Consider the following 17442-nt stretch of genomic DNA (forward strand, 5'->3'; position numbering starts at 1 on the left):
TTTAAGCCTGGAGGGGGTGGAGAGAGAGACAGAGACAGAGAGAGACAGAGAGACAGAGACAGGGAGAGAGAAGAGAGACAGAGAGACAGAGAGAAGAGGAGCTCAATACTGCTATTTATGATCTCAAATCTTCACAGAGCTTCAGATGAATCTCTGAGTGTGAAAGAGCCTCATGGGTGTCTCTGTTTTGTTGACAGGTTTTAAACCAGCCTGGAACTCAGCCAACAAGCAGCGTGAACTAGAATTCCCTTTCGCACATGCCCAGTAGGTTTCACTTCAGGCATCTTGGGCTCACTTTCCTCAACATCTCTTTCTGCAGAGAGAATTGTCTTGAGGCCAGAATCCTTGGTGACAGAGCCTACTTTGTAGATCCGTCAGAAAACAATTGATTTCCTAATCCCTCTGCTCAAGGGTGGTCAAGGCATTTCTGTTAGGAGCTGCTTCCCAGAAGGAAGGGAGGACAGGCAGGGCCTCTGGAATGAGGGTCTCAAGCTGTTCTAGGAAGAACCCCTTCTTGTCAATGACTTTACTACATATACAACTGTCCTTTAACAGAAACAGCATTGCCATTTTGAATGGCAATTTTTTTTGTTTGGGGAGGGGATTCATTGCTCTTGACTGAAAAGTCAGAGGACAGAAGAATCTAATCTAGTTTTATTCATATCACCATATCACTGACATTTATACAAGACTTCATTCATAACAGGGCTTACTAAATGGCCCTTGAATTAATGAATGATTACAACAAATGAAACTATTTATTTGGAAAAATCACACGAAGAAAGCCCAGAGAAATAGAAGTTAAAAATCACCTATAATTCTACCCCTTTAGAAAAAATGATGCAAAATAAGACATTATAGTCCTTTATCTTGCTTCTTAGCACTTTCAGCCATCAGTGGTAGTTCATTCCTTTAATCCTAACTACTCAGGAGGATAAGATCTGAGGACAGAGGTGTGAAGCTAGCCTGGGTAAGAAAGTTAGGAGACTATTTTTTTCCATGAGACTCTTACCTCCAATTAGCCAGCAAAAAATCTACAAGTGGAACTATGGCTCAGGTACAGAGCTGGCCTCAAGCAGAAAAATCTAAGGGACCACACTAAAGTACTGAGTTCAAGCCCTAGTACTGGCACAATAAATAAATACAGAAATAAATAAATAAATAAAACTACTTTTATGCTTACATGGATTGATATACACACATTCATATATATCTTTATAAACATAAGAATAAGGTTATTTTCTGTTGTTTCTTGCCTTCATTTGTTAATTATATCATGAACAATATATATTTTTTGAATAAAAATTTAATTTAGGTTGGATTCTACAGAAAAAAGTAGCTACTTTTAACAGTTTGATGTGTTTCCTCCATCCTTTCACTTCTCTTTATAAGCAAACTTATCTCTTTGTAAATGTACCTAAATATTTTAGCACACTAAATATAGCAGTATGAATATATATAACATATATACAGACACATACATACATATATATTAAGAAAAATACATTTAAACAAAGGTGATCACAAAAAAAATACACGAAAACTATAAATCTTTAAAAGATATTCACAAGGTCTGTTGAGCACAGACCTTGAAGAGTTAACTTGCTTAGTCTTCCTCCAAGAGTCCTATCCCCTGGGCTCCTGCCTCTCCCTAGGGGTCAGACATTGGCCAGGAGCCTCTCCCAGCAATTTGATGCAATGCGATGCTCACCAGGCTCCATGCCTGGGCAGAGTCAGAGGGTAGGCATGAAGGCTTCCAGCATGACAGCAGTAACCAAAAGAGGAAATGCAATGAAGGAGCCCAGGGAGCATTGTAGCTCACAGCCCTGGAGGCCCCACACCCAGTAACAACCCAGCAATATCAGTCTGATGGATGCCACTACAGAATGACACTGGGGCTGTGTTTTGGGCAGTTACCTGGCTGTGTTTGGGTTGCACAAGCAACTATACTGGCTGAATGTTTTCTCTCAATAAGACAATGTTGCTTATAAAGTAACAGAAGTTCTGATACTTTCTGTTAACATTGATTAAAAGTATCTAAATGATTAATAATACCACATTGCACAACTCCAGGAGATGAAAGCTTTTGTAGCATTTCATAAAATAGTACTTTCCAGTTTGCACCAGGAGAGCCTTACCCATTATACTACTGCCTAAGCCCTACTGCAGTCTCACTTCATTGGTCCATGCAAGACCTAGCAGCCCATCCCAAAGACAACAGAAAGTTATAGTATCATCTCTACTATCACTATTATGTTATTCTTTTGATAGTATCTGGGTTAAAAAGAGTCCAGGTGCTGGAACTCAAGCACTTGAGCTTAAATCCTGCTTTTCAATGAACTCTCAGTGAGATCTTAGGTAAGATACTAAACCCTCTGTTGGTCTCATTTTTCTGTAAGTAAAATTGACAATCATCATCTATCTCATAGGGTTGTTGTGAGAATTAGAGATAATGTGTGTATGTTGTTTAACTTAGTCTCAGGCATGAAGTAAGAATAACTTCACAAATTACAGTTATCAGAGTCATTACCATTCTGAGTCAATTCTGATTGTATGGTCTGATATGTAGGAATGTAGGAAGTAGAAGAAATAATATGGAAGATGAAATAATTTACTAAAGCATCGTTTGAAACTGTATTAAATAGATCTCTCAATTGTTTACTTTCCCCCCCTTATCTATAGTAGTGAAAAAGTAGGTAGAGAATTAAAAATTACAATGAACCCTAAAAGCTTGCACGTAGGATACAGCCTCAAGTGTGGATATATTCATTTTCACCTTTACTTCCTGCAGGCAGAGTTCTAGATGAGACTCACACTAAATACAAGACCTTCTCCAACTTATGAGTACTGTCTTAACTACAGCCAGCTGTATAGGCTGGAAGGCCCAGACATCTTCATCTTCTATTTTACCTCTTTGCCAACGCACACACTTAATACTCATCTTTTATTTGCATTTTTTTTTGTTCCAAAGGCTTGTCAGAATACTTGCAATTTTCTTCCACCATCCTACCTTACTTACTGAGCAAAGAAATAAGATAGTGGGGAAAGTCCTAGTCATTCTCATGTACATCCCTGACTCTGAATTTCTTCCCCCATCAAACTCAGGATCTCACTCATGTCCTCTCTCTTTACCAGTTCTTATCCTTCTGCCCCCTGTTAGGTATTCAGGCAGGAGAGAAAGTTTATTATCGAACTGCTGGCCTGTGGCCAAGATGATCCTTGGCGGGAGAGAAGGTAAAGAGAGAGGAGAGGGCGACCTCCACCCAGCCCTGCTTTATTTAGGGCAGGGGCAATGGGTGTGGCCAGGTGGATTAGGATGTGACCTCAGGGAAAGGGAGGGTAACTGCCTCCAGGTCTGCTGGTTACCCAGGTAACTGGGTGGAGACTTAATGAGGTGAGGGCATCTACATGGAGCCCTCAGGGAGAAGACCTTACACCCCCAAAGAAATCAAGATTCCTACCTCAGTTCTTTATTTATTTGTTAGTTTTTTTTGTTTCTAATTCTCTTCTCTAGAAGAAAAAAGCCTAGTCATTCAAAGTATTTGGAAACATCCATTTTTATTGTCATTTGGGGAAAAGGTTTTTACTATGTGCTATGGTTGGCTAAGGTTCTACCAAAGGACATGGGTTCAAAGTTTCATCACCATTGCTAGTGCTATTGGGACATGGAGGAAACTTTAGGAGTTACCATCTAGTGGAAAGAAGTTATGTCATTGGGGATATTGGAACTCCTTCCCCTTTCTCTCTCCTTGCTTTATGGACACTGAAATGAGCAGCTTTGCCTCACCATACAGTCTGTGCCACGATGTAAAGGGCTGCCATAGGTCCAAAGCAACAGAGTCAAACCACCAGGGACTGATACTCTTAGCCAAAATAAATATTTCTTCTTTTAAATGGATTTTGTCACACTGATGAAAAACTAATATACTTTGCTCTGCTTCTTCTGCAGAGTCATTGCTCTGACTACTTCATTCTTCCAGGCCTTTTATACTAAAATCTTTCACAGAAATCAGTTTTTCTCACTTAAAGTAGACAAGAATATTGCTTGATCCCTGAATTCTGGGCTGGTCTTGATATATCTAGCCAATCACTAATGTATCTCTAAGAGCATGACCTTGGATATGCTCATTCACTAGCACCTGAATTGGGAAAGAAGTACTATCTGCTTTATCTTCCTTGGATAAGATTTATTTACACAGCCTTCTCCCACCTACAGTAGGCACAGTCTAAACTTCAAATAGGAATATTCTCCATGATTACATTTACTTATCTTTAGCCAAAGTTTCATTGAATATAGATTTTTTTTCCAAAATCCTTTGTGAAGAGGCAAAATATAAACAAAGGAATGGTTCTTGGCCTTGCAAAGGTAGCAGAATAGATCCTTAGGGTTTCAACACTAGGGTGTAAAAAGAAATTTATCTCCAGTTCTCTTCTACCTTTTTCTTAGTAAGTTAAATAAATTCAGCAGATAACTCTGTGAATGGTTGACTCTCTTTTGTTTTCTCATAGTATACTTTGGACTGTATTTATCATTTATCATATTTATCATTTATCAATTTCTTTGTTTGCTTCTATCAGCTTGTGAGGTAACTCATAGAAATAGTAGCTCTGTCATCCTTCGAATCCTGAGAGTAGGGAGCACAATTTAATATTATCTGTTTCTCATCATGTGTCTACAGCCTATCACATAGACAACTCTCAAAGATGTGTTTGTTGAATTCATGATTTAACCACTAATTAACCAATGGCTTGCTACATGTGTGTTTGACTTTTAGGGCCATTTCCTCAAGAACCTGTAAATAAACACTCTAGCATTTTCAGGTGAAAGACCCTTGTCTGAGGTGTCATTGTTCGGCACATTGATTTGCACATAGACCCATCTGGAAAAAACGTTGGAAAAGGGAAAAGGGTCCACAGTGCAGTGAGTAAAGTAGATAAGCAGACTACTAGAGAGATGTGAATGAGGGTGAATGAGCTTCCTAACCCAGCCACTACAAAAAAGTTTGTGCCATCTCTGATATATGTGTCATAAATTGCCAACTTATCACAGAAACACATTTTTAAAATAAACTTGTATGGTTTTTTTAAAAATTCCAAACATGCTCATGAATGTTTCAATTTTAGATCATTCCAGACATTTATAACATGCCCCCTCAACTGTTTATAATTATTTGAGGGTCGATCCCCACCCCCAGATCCCTGCAGTTTTGGGTAACTGTTGGGGTTTAGATGTCCTTACAAGACTCTCTTCTTCTGACATCAGGCAGATGGGATCTTTAACTTAACTGAGGGATAGCTTGATGGAGTAGATCACTTTTAGATAATCTCTGAAGCTCAGTCGGCACTCACTTAATCACCAGTGACACTGAAGATCAGAGAGGGGTACAGCGGGTGCACCCTGAGGATGCTCTTACAACCGAGGAATGTATAAATTCAGTTGGCCTGTGAACTTTGTTAATAAGTATTATTGGCATTTGTTGACATTTGGATGACTTTGAAAGTTTAGAATCCAAGAGAGGGAAGAGTTGTCAGATTTGGGATAAAAACTGGGATGTTTCAATTTTGCATATTTGTCTATAGTGATTATAAAAATGTTTTCTAAAAATCTGGGTCTTTTCCAGAGCAGCTTGCATTGTTAAGTCAGAAACTTCTCTAGCTATCAGTTCTTGCCATTTTGACTTAAAATGAGTTCTTCCATGATAACACAGTATCCATGTGAAAGAAGTAAATTTATAAATCATTTTTATAATTTGAAATGATCTTATTTAAAGAAGAATCTTGTGTGTGGGTGTGTGCACATATGCACGTGTGCCAGTTTTTGTATACTAGTCCTGCGGCTTGAACTCAGGGCCTGGGTGCTGTCCTTGAGTTTCTTTTACATAAAATTAGTGCTCTACCACTTAAGCCAGAGCTCTAATCCCGGCTTTTTTGAGGGATAGTTTATTGGAGATAAGAGTCTCCCAGACTTTCCTGCCTGGGCTGGCTTCAAACTGTGATCCTAAGAACTCAGCTTCCAGAGTAGCTAAGATTATAGGTGTGAGCCACTGGCATCTGGTGAAAAGAACCATATAATTATTGTCTGGTTTGCATAACTAATAATTTTTTCTTTAAATAGGAAACAAATTATGTATTATAAGAAAGATAACATGTAGATGAAAATTTTTCCAGGGAAAAGCAAGTGTTATTAAGGAATGAAAAGATAAAAGAAATCTGGAAAACAATAAAAGATGCACTTGTCTTCAGTCAAGAAGAATTTAGTTAAAATCAGATCTTAGTTAAGCAGAATGCCCGTTTGTTTGCTAAATCCTAGAGTATTAGAAAGTATTTTTAAAAAGAAATGTATTGCCATCTTTTATATTTGTAGTTTTTTTTTTAGATCTCAGAATCCAAAATACAAGCTTGGCAGAAAATTTAATTTAATTCTGATTCTGAATTGCCACTGAACCCAAAATGGCAAATATATGTCACTATTTGCATTACTCTACCCATAGCAGTTATCAGTTGACTACTGTGCTGTTTTCAACTTAATAGACTTGCCCTCTTTATCTCCCCAAATCCTTTGCAGAACAGTGTGAGGTGAAAGTCACTTAAGTATAGATGGTCCTGGAGAAGAAACACTTTTGCTGCTTGTGGCTTACACTTTCTACCCAAAGTGTCACCTCCACACCCTCACCCTGGGTATCACCTGGGAGTTTATTTGGAAAACAGAACCTTAACCCCATTCTAGATCTGCTGAATCTGAACCTGTATTTTAATAAGATTCTCAGTGATTCTATGCACATAAAGGTTTGAGCAGCTCTGGACATGCCTGGACTACATGGTACATGCATTAAGATAGAAGTTCTCAAACTTTACTATATCAAAATCAAAGAAGTAAATATTTATTTAAACCAAGATTGCTCTCTACACTTGTTCCCTATATCTACCTCTAGAGAGCGTCTGGTTCTGTTGGTAAGGCAAAGGATTCCTTTGAACTTAGGGCCTTGCACTTGCTAGGCAAGCCCTCAGCCATCAGAGACATAGCCCTTTTTAGTTTATATTTAGGTAGTCTTTTCTTTTGCATACAGCTAGCCTCAGACCCAAGTTCTTCTACCTCCACCTCCTAAGAAATTAGGATTACAGGTGTACATCTCCATGCCTAGCCCTGGGGTGGGGATTCTGAAACAAGTTTCCAGGTGATGTGGTTGCTGTTGCTTTGGGGACCATACCTGGGGAACTATTGCATCAGAGCCATGGGAATACTTGGGAATAACTCCATGGTCTTTAGAAGTGGAAGACAGAGGTATCTTTGTATGTTTCTACAGCTCTTCTACCTCTGTGAGTACCAGAATTCAGAGTTTAATTGCTGTTAACATTCTCTCATTCATAAGTCTGAGTAGCTGTTCTGTCCACAGCATTACAGTTGATATTGAGGAAATCTATGGAAGTTAAATTGTAGTTCCTAGTTTCATGAAACATTAACAAGTTAAATAAGGAAAAACAATTGCATAAGAGGCATTGTCAGAGGGCTGAGTGGTAAGTGCCATGGACTACTCAGAGGGCAATAACTACAACAGGCTTACATGCAGAGCTGCATGTACTTGAGCCTTTCTAGAATAGAAAGCATGGGACACAAAGTGATTGAATACAAAATGAATAGAAGATAAAGAGGGTGGAGGAGCTGGCAAAACTAAGAAGGCATCTTCGTTTTTCTTAATGGTAAGGAGGTTGCTTTCAAGGTCTAGTATCTTGGGCAGGAAACTTCTGTAACAAAAATAACCCACATTGGGTGGCCAAAACAACAAACATTTATTTTTCATCCACCCAGAGGCTAGAGTTGGCTGCCACCACTCTCAGATTCTTGATAAGGGTATCCTCCTGCTTTCTGACTGCACAAGGTGGGCATAAAGTAGCAACTTGTACCCAAGAAACAGAAATGGGAAAAAGACTTCTAGAGATGATGAGTGGGAGGAGTAGCTGCAATTTACAAATAGGAATACAAAACCAGGTATCAGTGGCTTGTGCCTGTAATCCTGGCTACCCAGGAAGCTGAGATCTGAGGATCCCAGTTTGAAACCAACGCAGTCAGCAAAGTTTGAGACTCTTATCTCCAGCTAACCAGCAAAAAGCCAGTAGAGCTGTGGCTCAAATGGTAGAGCACCAGCCTGCACAAAAAAGATAAGGAGACAATGACCAGTACCTGAGTTGAAGCCACAGTACTGGCGCGCACGCGCGTGCACACACACGAATAGAGATACAACATTCTTTGGTTCCCCATTTTGCCAGGTGCTTGTGCTAAATGACAGCTGTGCACTCTCATTTAGTCCAGACAGTAGTGCAGTGGGTAAATGTAGTCAAATCACCATTTTCCTGCATGTGAAAATTGAACATTTAAGGATGAAAATTCAAATCCAGGCTGTTCTTCAGGGTGGAGGAATCGTCATCCAGAAACCATGAGGTCTGTGGCCTGCCTGGATTATTGGATGTCTTCCATGTTGTATGACTTGGAGTCAGCAAGAGTCACTGAGAGGAGTCCTCCTGGGAATTAAAGGAACCTGTGGGGCTAGGAGGTCAGAGGTGCCCACAGGGAGGGGTACCAGTAAGGTTTGGCTTTCGCTGCCAGGGTCAGGCAACCTCTCAGACCATTCTAATTACAAGTCTGTGGTAGGTTGCAAGAAGGAGGGGGCGGGGGGGGGGGCAGGGGACGGGGGCGGGGCGGGTTTCTCTGGCCATGGTATCCACCCGTAAAATACGGTAGTTAAGTGAAATGTGTAGCCTACGAAAGCTGGGATCTGTCGGGAGAGCCCTTGGCCTGCCTCGAAGAGCAGGCAGAAAAGAGAAGAAATGGCTGGAGTGTCCGCGCGCGGGAGGGAAGGAGCCGCCCTGACCACGCCAGAACCGGGGGGGCGGGGGGGGCGGGGGAGGCAGCGAGGTTTGCAGGCGTGCCTCCTCCGGAAGACTCAGACCGTTAAGGTGACCAGTGCAATTTGAAAACGGAAACGAACTTCCCCTGAATCTTACCGGTGGAGCTCCGTGGCGGGCATTTGCGTTCGAAAGGGCATTTTTCAAAAGAAAGCGGGGGTGTCAGCCCCGCCGGGAGGCGCGCGGCGGGAAGCTGTGCCGCAGCCCGGCCACCAAGCCTGCTTTGTACTTGAGGCCAAGCGCTGCCCCAGAGTTTCGGCTGCTGCCGGGAGTTGAGACCACGCCCCCTTTGCAGTGAGAGTCGCGTCCACTGATTGGTGCGTCGTGGGCCAGTGGGCGTGCCGGGACCCGCCCGCGGCTGTCAGCCACGCCGTAGCCGCGCCAGCCGCAGCGCGTCCTTCCCTCCGCAGAGCCCCGCAGTCAGCGCTGTCTTCCCGGGAAGCCGGGCGGCCGCTTGCCAGCGCAGCTCTGCCCAGCCCGCCAGCCCCGCATCCAGGGGGGTGTCTCGTGGGGCCCCCACGGCCACCGCCTTTGCTGCTCTGTAGCGCACGGAGCATGTGCAGACCCGCGGGCGCTAAGGTGCTATCCGTCTGAGGGGCTTCTGGGCTGCGGTGACTGTCACGCCGAGAGAGACCTTTCGGGGCTCTTGCTGCGCCTCGACTGCGTCGCGGGTGACACTGCTGTGATCGCGAGCTGGGGTGGCAGTCGCCCCTCGGTGGAGACGTCTTGGAGTTCCGTGCGTTCTCCTCTCCTGCCTCCCTCCGCGGCTCGTTCCTTCCCTCACCTGCTCACACCCACAGCCGCCAGAGCGGGACGCGTGCGTCCCCGTCCCCGGGGTGCCCGCCGCCGTCTTTCCACAGGGGCTTCCTCACTTCGGATGCCATGACAAGTTAATATGGGCGTCCACGCCTCGGTTTCTCTGGAGGAAGGTTACCACAGGCGGCAACCCCGGAGCGCCCAGAGCTCTTGAACCCCCGCCGCTCCGGAGGGGCGTCACAGCCCGCTGCAGCCGGCAGCATCCGTCCAGGTGGGACCGGCAGGACGCCGTGACCCATCTCCCTGCTCATTCCGGACACTCCGAAGGCTCGCTTGTCCGATTATTGTCGGAGCTCCCCAAACCTGGGGGGTTCTTTTTTTATTTTTATTTTTTCTCTCCGCCAGTGGTGGGCGCCTCGCGGGCCGAGGCCCGGCGCCTGCTCTGCTGCCCGCGCTGCCTTTAGCGGTCGCCTCCGCCGCCGCTGCCAGGGACGTGCTGGGAAAACCGAAGCCCCGGGAGAAGATGCCGGCCATCCTGGTAGCCTCCAAAATGAAGTCGGGACTGCCCAAACCCGTGCACAGTGCCGCGCCCATCCTACACGTGCCCCCGGCTCGGACCGGCCCCCAGCCCTGCTACCTGAAGTTGGGAAGCAAGGTGGAGGTGAGCAAGACCGCCTACCCTAGCCAGATCCCGCTGAAATCGCAGGTGCTGCAGGAGCCGGCGGGGGAGGGGCTCCCGCTGCGGAAGAGCGGCTCCGTGGAAAATGGGTTCGATACCCAGGTGAGAGGTGTTGGGTGCTAAGGGAGGGAGTAGGGGAGGCAGTTTGGGAAGAATGGGTTAATGCTTTCTTTTTTTTGGGGGGGGGGGCGAATACTTCATTTGAGGGGAAAAGGCTACAGTGTGGGTGAGAGGGGATCCACCCTCCTTAGACTGGCATGTTGGGGGATGCTCAAGGAGAGTGGGCTGTCCAGTGGGTGTGGCCCGAGTGGCAAAGGTTCATCCAAGGAGCTGGGCAAGGAGATCACCTGCCCATCTTTGGGAAGGATGGGGATGGGAGACTGCCAAGGTCTTCCCCAAAAACGTGTATGACCCTAGAAATGTCAGCTTCTGCATTTCAAGGGCTTGGCCCCAAGAAGGGACTATATGATATTTGCAACTATCTGTGGGTTCCGAAAAGGTTCTATCTTTGTAGTTCAATGTTTTGATGCTTCATTTGGTTTGAATGCTCTCTGGTCTGGTTGTAAGATCCAGGGCGTGGGATTGGCAGTGAACCTGCTCTCCTCTTGGCTTGAAGATGGCCTGTTCCCGCTCCATCCTTAGAAAGCTGGGATTCTGGCAAGGTGCTGGCACTGCGGGCTGCTGGAGACTCCTAGTGTCTTGGCTGACTGTTGCTGTGGGGGTGGGGATGGAGAGGGGGACGGCTGTTTCAGAATGGCGGTTTGAAGCTAAGCCCCTCCTTTCTGGGTGGTAGCTCAGGTGACTTGGGAAGTGAGAATGGGAGAATGACTGGAAGAGAAATGGTGACTTCTACCTTTCCAGACAGAGACTGCATCACCCAATTGGGCTGGGTGACAGGCTTTGGATATGCAATCTCTTTTAAGGAAATCCTTCAGGGCCTATCAGGTTCTCTTGGCCTCCTGCCCTCCCTGCTACATTTCTCCCCCTCTTCTGGTAGAAGGGAGAAGGGGCATGCTTGTGTTCTATTGGCAGCCAGTCAGTAGGGACTTTTGGGGACAAACTGACCCAACGGATGTGACTGTCCTGGTCAGGAGGGAAGGAAAGCCAGAAGGGGAGGTGGTTTGAGCCTGGTGTGGGGGAAGTGACAACAAACCAGCTGACCTTTTTGGCAGGCACTTCTCTGCTGACATGGCCTCCACCTTCTCCTGGAGCTTTCTATGATCAGAGGCTAGCGCTCAACACATTCCTAGTCTTTCTGATGGAAGCACTGGTGCTGGAAGCTAATTGTAAGCAGACTTTTGGAACACAGGGTTAGAGAAGGCCCTCAAAGCAGATTAAGCTCCCACACCAGGCTGATAAGCATGGCCCTTGCTGTACTTGCTAAACATTTTTGGAAGCTGACAGCTTAGAGTGATGGTGTGTGGGAGGAAGGCAAGATTTCCTTTCAGTGCTCTGAGTCCTGTCTCTGCCAGGGTGGTATGTTCTGCTGTTTTATAGCCACAGGGTTTGTTCAGGGGATTGTGACATAGGGAAGAGTGCCAGTATGCCTCTTGCAAGGGTTTCCCCTTTATCCATGGGGGTGGGAGCTTAAAAGGTATAGTAGAGGCCAGAATAGTGACTCTGAATGTGATGCACACCCTCCAGCATGATGAGGAGGAATGGAGGAATGACAGGAAGGTAGACACTGGGATTGTTCATAGAAGCTGCTCTGTTTTAGACCATTTGAACCTTCATTTAACAAGTATTGTTAGAGGATTTTCAGTGGGCAGGCTTGGGAAAGGTGATTCATCAACTTCTCCTCTGAAAAAAGAAGCTTTCCAGCTTCTTCCTTATGGGACTGACCTGGCCTAACCCTGATCCTTGGAGACCTTGTTTCCCTTCATTAATGGTCTACAATCCCCAGAATCCCTCTCTCTATTTCTCTTGTCTTCAGTGGGCTCTCTAATGCACTGACAGAGAGGAGAGTTTGGACAGACTTCTAAGTGAATGGGCCCCTTTCCAGTGGGTTTTTCCAGGCTTACCAGTATACCCTCCCCCCCCCCAGGTTCCAGAGGGGCTGTACTTTGTGACAATGGCAGATCTTGGTGCTCATAGCCCCACCCTGAGATCTAATTGACTTTGGCAAAAGATTTTTGCCATCTTTGGACAAGGTATCCCTACATGACATTCCAGAATTTTTTTAAATCCTCAATTTTGGCTTGAGGATTGTGTCTGACTTGCCATCTGGTAGTTCCCCAGTCTAAAACTTCATCAGTAGAAGAACTTCATCACTCAGGAAATGATTAAATCAGTGGCAAATGATATCTTTGGGACCTCTGGTCTCACTTTTGTTGAGGAGATTTCTGGCAAGAGACTGGGTCATGTAGTGGCTAAAAACATAAAATTTAAAGTCATGTAGATGATGGTGGTATTCTGAATCTATCATACTAGCAGGGTAAACTTATCCATTAACTTCTCTTGGTGTCAGTGTTCCCATTTGTAAAAATGAGTATGAACAGCCCAAGAATTGTTGTGAGCACTGTTTACTGCAGTACGTGGTTGATAAAGAGATCAATAAAACTAGCTATTGATATTGTTAATCCAATAGGTAAAACAGATTGAACCTGGATTAATGTCTCTAAATATAAAAAGAAATAGTTAATTCACTCAAGCCCTGAGGAAAGTATCAATATGTTTATAAGGATTTACAGGGCCTCTGTCAGGAGCCTCATTGTACAGTACTGGTCTCACAGGAAGGAGAGGGAAGGGCATGACCTCTGTGGGGTGCCTGATGTGCCAGGCTCTTTACGCATGATATAATTCATCTTCACAAGAACACTTAGAGCAGGTAACACAGAACTATTTTCTATGATAATAGCAAAATAATAGCAGTAATAATAGTGGAAAGTCCTTACATAGTACTTCCTCTGTGCCAGGAACTGTCCTAAGTACTTTCCATAAAATAATTTGTTTATAATAATCCAATGAGCTAAGTGTAACTTTTCCCCTTTTACAATTGAGGACATTGAGGCCAACCTGAGTTCAGTAACCATGTGAATGGCAGAGGTAGAATTAGTAGAATTGAAACCTGGACAATCCATCTCTAGTCTCTGTCTTATCCATGGTACTAGAAAGAGCCACAGATACTCCCTGATCACCAGTGAGCCCTGATTTGTAAGACCACCGATGACTGTAACCACTGAGCTTCATTGAGGCCCAGCAAGGGACGGTAACTTGCTCTGGATCATAGAGAACGGCCCAGCAGGGAACCCAGCTCAAGGGAGGCCTATAGTCTGCCTGAGTGCTCTGGAACATCTATAGGACATGGAAGGTACAGCCTGGGGCTTAAGGTGTTATAATCTAGCTAAGAGGTATAACTTATGTGCCCAACAAGGAGCAACCAAGGGGAGGCAAGTAGCTATTAGGTGCAGCCTCTTTGTCAACCCTTCAATTCCCTCACCTGGAGTCTCTTCTATAAACCTACAGCTGGTTCTCAGCCTCCAGATGAGAAAACTGCTCTGCAGTAGCACATTTCTCCAGATCCCCTTCCTGCCACCAAGATACCTGGGTTTCCCCCTGAAAAGGACCATCTTCTATGTTCCCATGTGTATGAATTATGACCCTGTGCAAATAATTGTTTTAAACACTTGCCCTCTGTTAATCCCAAAGCCTTCTCTGGCCAACCTTCAGATAAGGAACACTCCTGAGCTATTTAAAGAGAGGTTAGCCTATTTTTAAGAAGCAGTCGCAGGGGGAAAATATGATTCTTATAATACTTTGATATTTCCTGCTTTTAGGAGCTAGTGCTCAGCTTGCAACTTGTTTCTTTATAAAAGTAATTAAAAGTGATTGAAATCTTCTGTGTTTTAGATGTTTAAAAAGAAAAGCGTGGGTGAGGCCCCTGGGAAGAGAGTGCAGATCCAAGCTTACAACCTGTTGCAACTTCGCCTTTGCTCCATTGTGTTTTGATTAGAATCCTTGCTCCATCATCAAAGTTGATTATGGATTTGATTAGTGCATTTTTCTGCTATTGTGTTATTCCCTTTCTTCTCTTTCTCAGTTCTTGGAGGGAAACATATAATGTGATTATCTGCCAATGTGCAAGAATGTTTATAATTCATATATTGCTTATCCTAACCATTAATTTTCCAAAGCCACTTTAAGGGTGGTACTGGTGGCTTATTTAGAAATTCATTGCATGTGTGTATATATCTGCATATAAATATATCCACTTCTGGATATATGTATATACACACACGTATATATACACACACATACAAATGCATACACATGGAACCACTTAAAGTACTTAACACATGTAAGCACACACATCAAAGAGGAGGAGTTATGGCTTAAATTCGAACTTTCTGAATAATTAGGTTTGCTTCCCATTTTTCACACTCTCTTCCTCTATAACCAAGATTTAAAACACCAAAGCTCTCTGTCCATTTTATTTACTCACAAGCTTGAGAGATGTGTTTTAATTAGGCCTCAGTGGCCCATGTGGGAAAGCCAAACCACACAGGGAGATTTTGGCTTCAAGTCAGAAATTCTTATTTCTTAGAATCAGCCTCAGTAGTGGGGAAGGGAACATTTGTGGAACATCTGCTATGTGCCAGGTTTGTCTTCAGTGCTCTTTTACATTTATTATTTAATTTCATACACCAGGCACTGGGTAAAATGTGAAATAATCAACAGACTTTATGTGAAGAAGCTGAGGTCAAGGGAAATTATCACGTAGGACAGTTCTATATACTAGCTTAGGATTCAAATCCAGGATATAGGCAAATTACTTAATAACTCTAAACCTTAGTTTGCTCATCTGTTAAGCAGAAGTGGTAATATTTATAGTTTGGCTATGAAGATTTAGTGAAATATCACAGGTGAAGTACTAAACACAGTTACTAAAACAAGAAATATGCAATAGATGGTATGTGACACAGTCTTTTACTTTTTAACCCAAGCAGATCCTAGAAACCTAGGATGTGTGCCTTACCCCAAGCCCATCTTCTTTCCAGCCTACCTCTCTACCTCCCAAAGGGCATAGCCAGCTGCATGGAAGGACAAATGGCTTGCACCATGAAAGCAGAGAGTATAACAAGACATTGGTTCAGTGACTAGTTACCAAAATTAAATGACGAAAAATTTCATCCAAAGAAATCATATCCAAAGTGATTCATTGAACTCTCACATCTTACTCCCATACATGGTATCTGTTAATTACTAACCAAACTGAAGAAGAAGGGCTCTTTTGTATAACCATCTACGCTGGCATGGTCAAGGTAGTTAAGTAAAACTGTCCAATCTGATGGCCCAGCCCAAGATGAAACCAAAGAATGGAACCATTGCTTGAGCTTCTTAGTGGCTCTTTAGTGCTCGGAGGACAGAAGGAAAATCCTATTCCTTCACAGCTGGCACAGTGTTGTGGGAGCTGGACCTTGTGATCAGTTTAGCCATCAAGGTGCCCCAAGGCATGGCCAGATGCCCAATGGGGTTTTACCAGTAGCCACAGGACAAATTTCAATGGCTGCCCTGTCTCATGCTCACATTGTTCAAGTCGATGGACAATGTGTTCCTCAAATGTCTTGGGCATAATGGACCATGTGACTTGAGGAACAAAACTTGGTCAGGCTTTTGTGCTTTAGTCTATGCTGGACGATAGTAAGTGACTCAAAGCTTTCACAGAAACTTCGAGTCACCCACACAAAACCTTAAGAATTACTCATGACTTATTGCCCCTTCCCCAAGGAAAACAGACCCTCTCTTGTGTTTTGCAAACAATGATCCTAGAGCCTCAGAACTTTTTGTCTCTTCTTCCAAGCAAAACTTTTATGTGTCTGAATAATACCCCATCTTCATCTTTCTGGGAGGGAAGAGAGAATAGAAATAGGGGTGGGGTCAAGGTTATTATAAGCCTACTTCCCAGGGTTCTTTGGGAGCCTTTGAGCAAAATTTGTTACTCATGGCTGAGTGACACCATAAAAATATAGTAATAGTCATGGACATGGACACTGATTGAACACAGCCTGTATTTTGGCAAAGGGGATAGCATCAGGCATAGTTATATCATTGAGTTTTATCCTTACAAAATTCTGTGAGATAGATGTGGCTTCCTGGGGGAAAAAAAGAATTGGAAAAGACAGCTCTAAGAGTCAGCAACTTTTGTTCTAGTCAGTCCTTTTAGACCCTTGTTGTGTCACCATCAATAAGTTTGCCTTTCCAAGCTTCATTTTAAAAGTGCTTTACTCATTCTAAAGAGTTCCTCTGAGGATTAGTAGAGGGAATTATGATGGACAAAGCACTCATGTTAGTTAACATCTTTTTCCTTAAATGCTATCTGAATAAATCAAGGCTCAGAAAGGTTAAGTTATTCTTTCAAATATCACAGCTGGTAAATAGTATACTCAGAATTTGAACTCATAACTCTTCAACCCACAGAGTCAAAATTCTTTAACACCAAGTGTGAACATACTCTGAAAACATATCTGAACAGACATTGTTAATATTGAATCAAAGTAAATTGTCTTTTCTTTGGCTTGGTATATATGCCATTTGACTCTTATGCTCAAAATTTGGAAATATTGGAAGTAGTAGATATCAGTTGCTTAATAACATTATATTATTTAAGAATGTATAAAATTCCAAGTCCTCTGAAGCCACTAAGCCCACTAAGTATGATCTCTGAGTGTAATTAACAGGACTGGTTCTAGATAGAGGAAGGGAAAATCATAAGCCTTGGTTCAAAATCATTTGTTTCCATAAGAAAATCATATGAGTCAAGGTCTTGCTATGTAGTTCAAACTAACCTTGAACTTGCAATCTGCTTGACTGTCTCCAGGCTGCTGGGATTACAAGTATTGATTCCATCATTCTGGCATGGATTATTTCTTAGGACAATAGGGTTAGTATTTTTTAAACCATCAATGTTATGAAAGATAGGTGAGGGTGGAAACTAAGTTTAATGATATATTCTTGTTATAATCTCAGCATTTGGGAGACTGAGAAAGGCAGATGCAGTGCGAACATGTCTCAGAAAAAAAAAAAAAAAGGATGTCCCCCGAGGTGTGGTCCCCAGCTTGGTGCTGTTGAAAGGTAGTAGACACGTTTAGAGGTGGGGGCCTAGTGTG

General features: G+C 43.5%; 1 protein-coding gene across 5 annotated transcripts in view; it reads left to right on the plus strand.

The window, feature by feature from the left end:
- The window catches only part of Nav2 (neuron navigator 2), a 702797-nt gene that overhangs the window by 307036 nt on the left and 378319 nt on the right, over positions 1-17442 (plus strand). For 2 of the 5 annotated variants that reach the window (XM_048359783.1, XM_048359784.1), the window contains exon 1: positions 9397-10438. The exons of 1 other annotated variant lie outside the window; for it this stretch is intronic. In XM_048359783.1, coding sequence (XP_048215740.1) covers positions 10181-10438 — 258 coding nt within the window. In that variant the 5' untranslated portion in view covers positions 9397-10180. Of the gene's footprint in view, positions 1-9396; positions 10439-17442 lie in introns of those variants that run through there. 2 more of the 5 variants (XM_048359785.1, XM_048359786.1) reach the window with 2 other exon arrangements.

The sequence above is a fragment of the Perognathus longimembris genome, chromosome 13 (genome assembly GCF_023159225.1).
Source record: "Perognathus longimembris pacificus isolate PPM17 chromosome 13, ASM2315922v1, whole genome shotgun sequence".
NCBI classification, from domain to species: domain Eukaryota; kingdom Metazoa; phylum Chordata; class Mammalia; order Rodentia; family Heteromyidae; genus Perognathus; species Perognathus longimembris.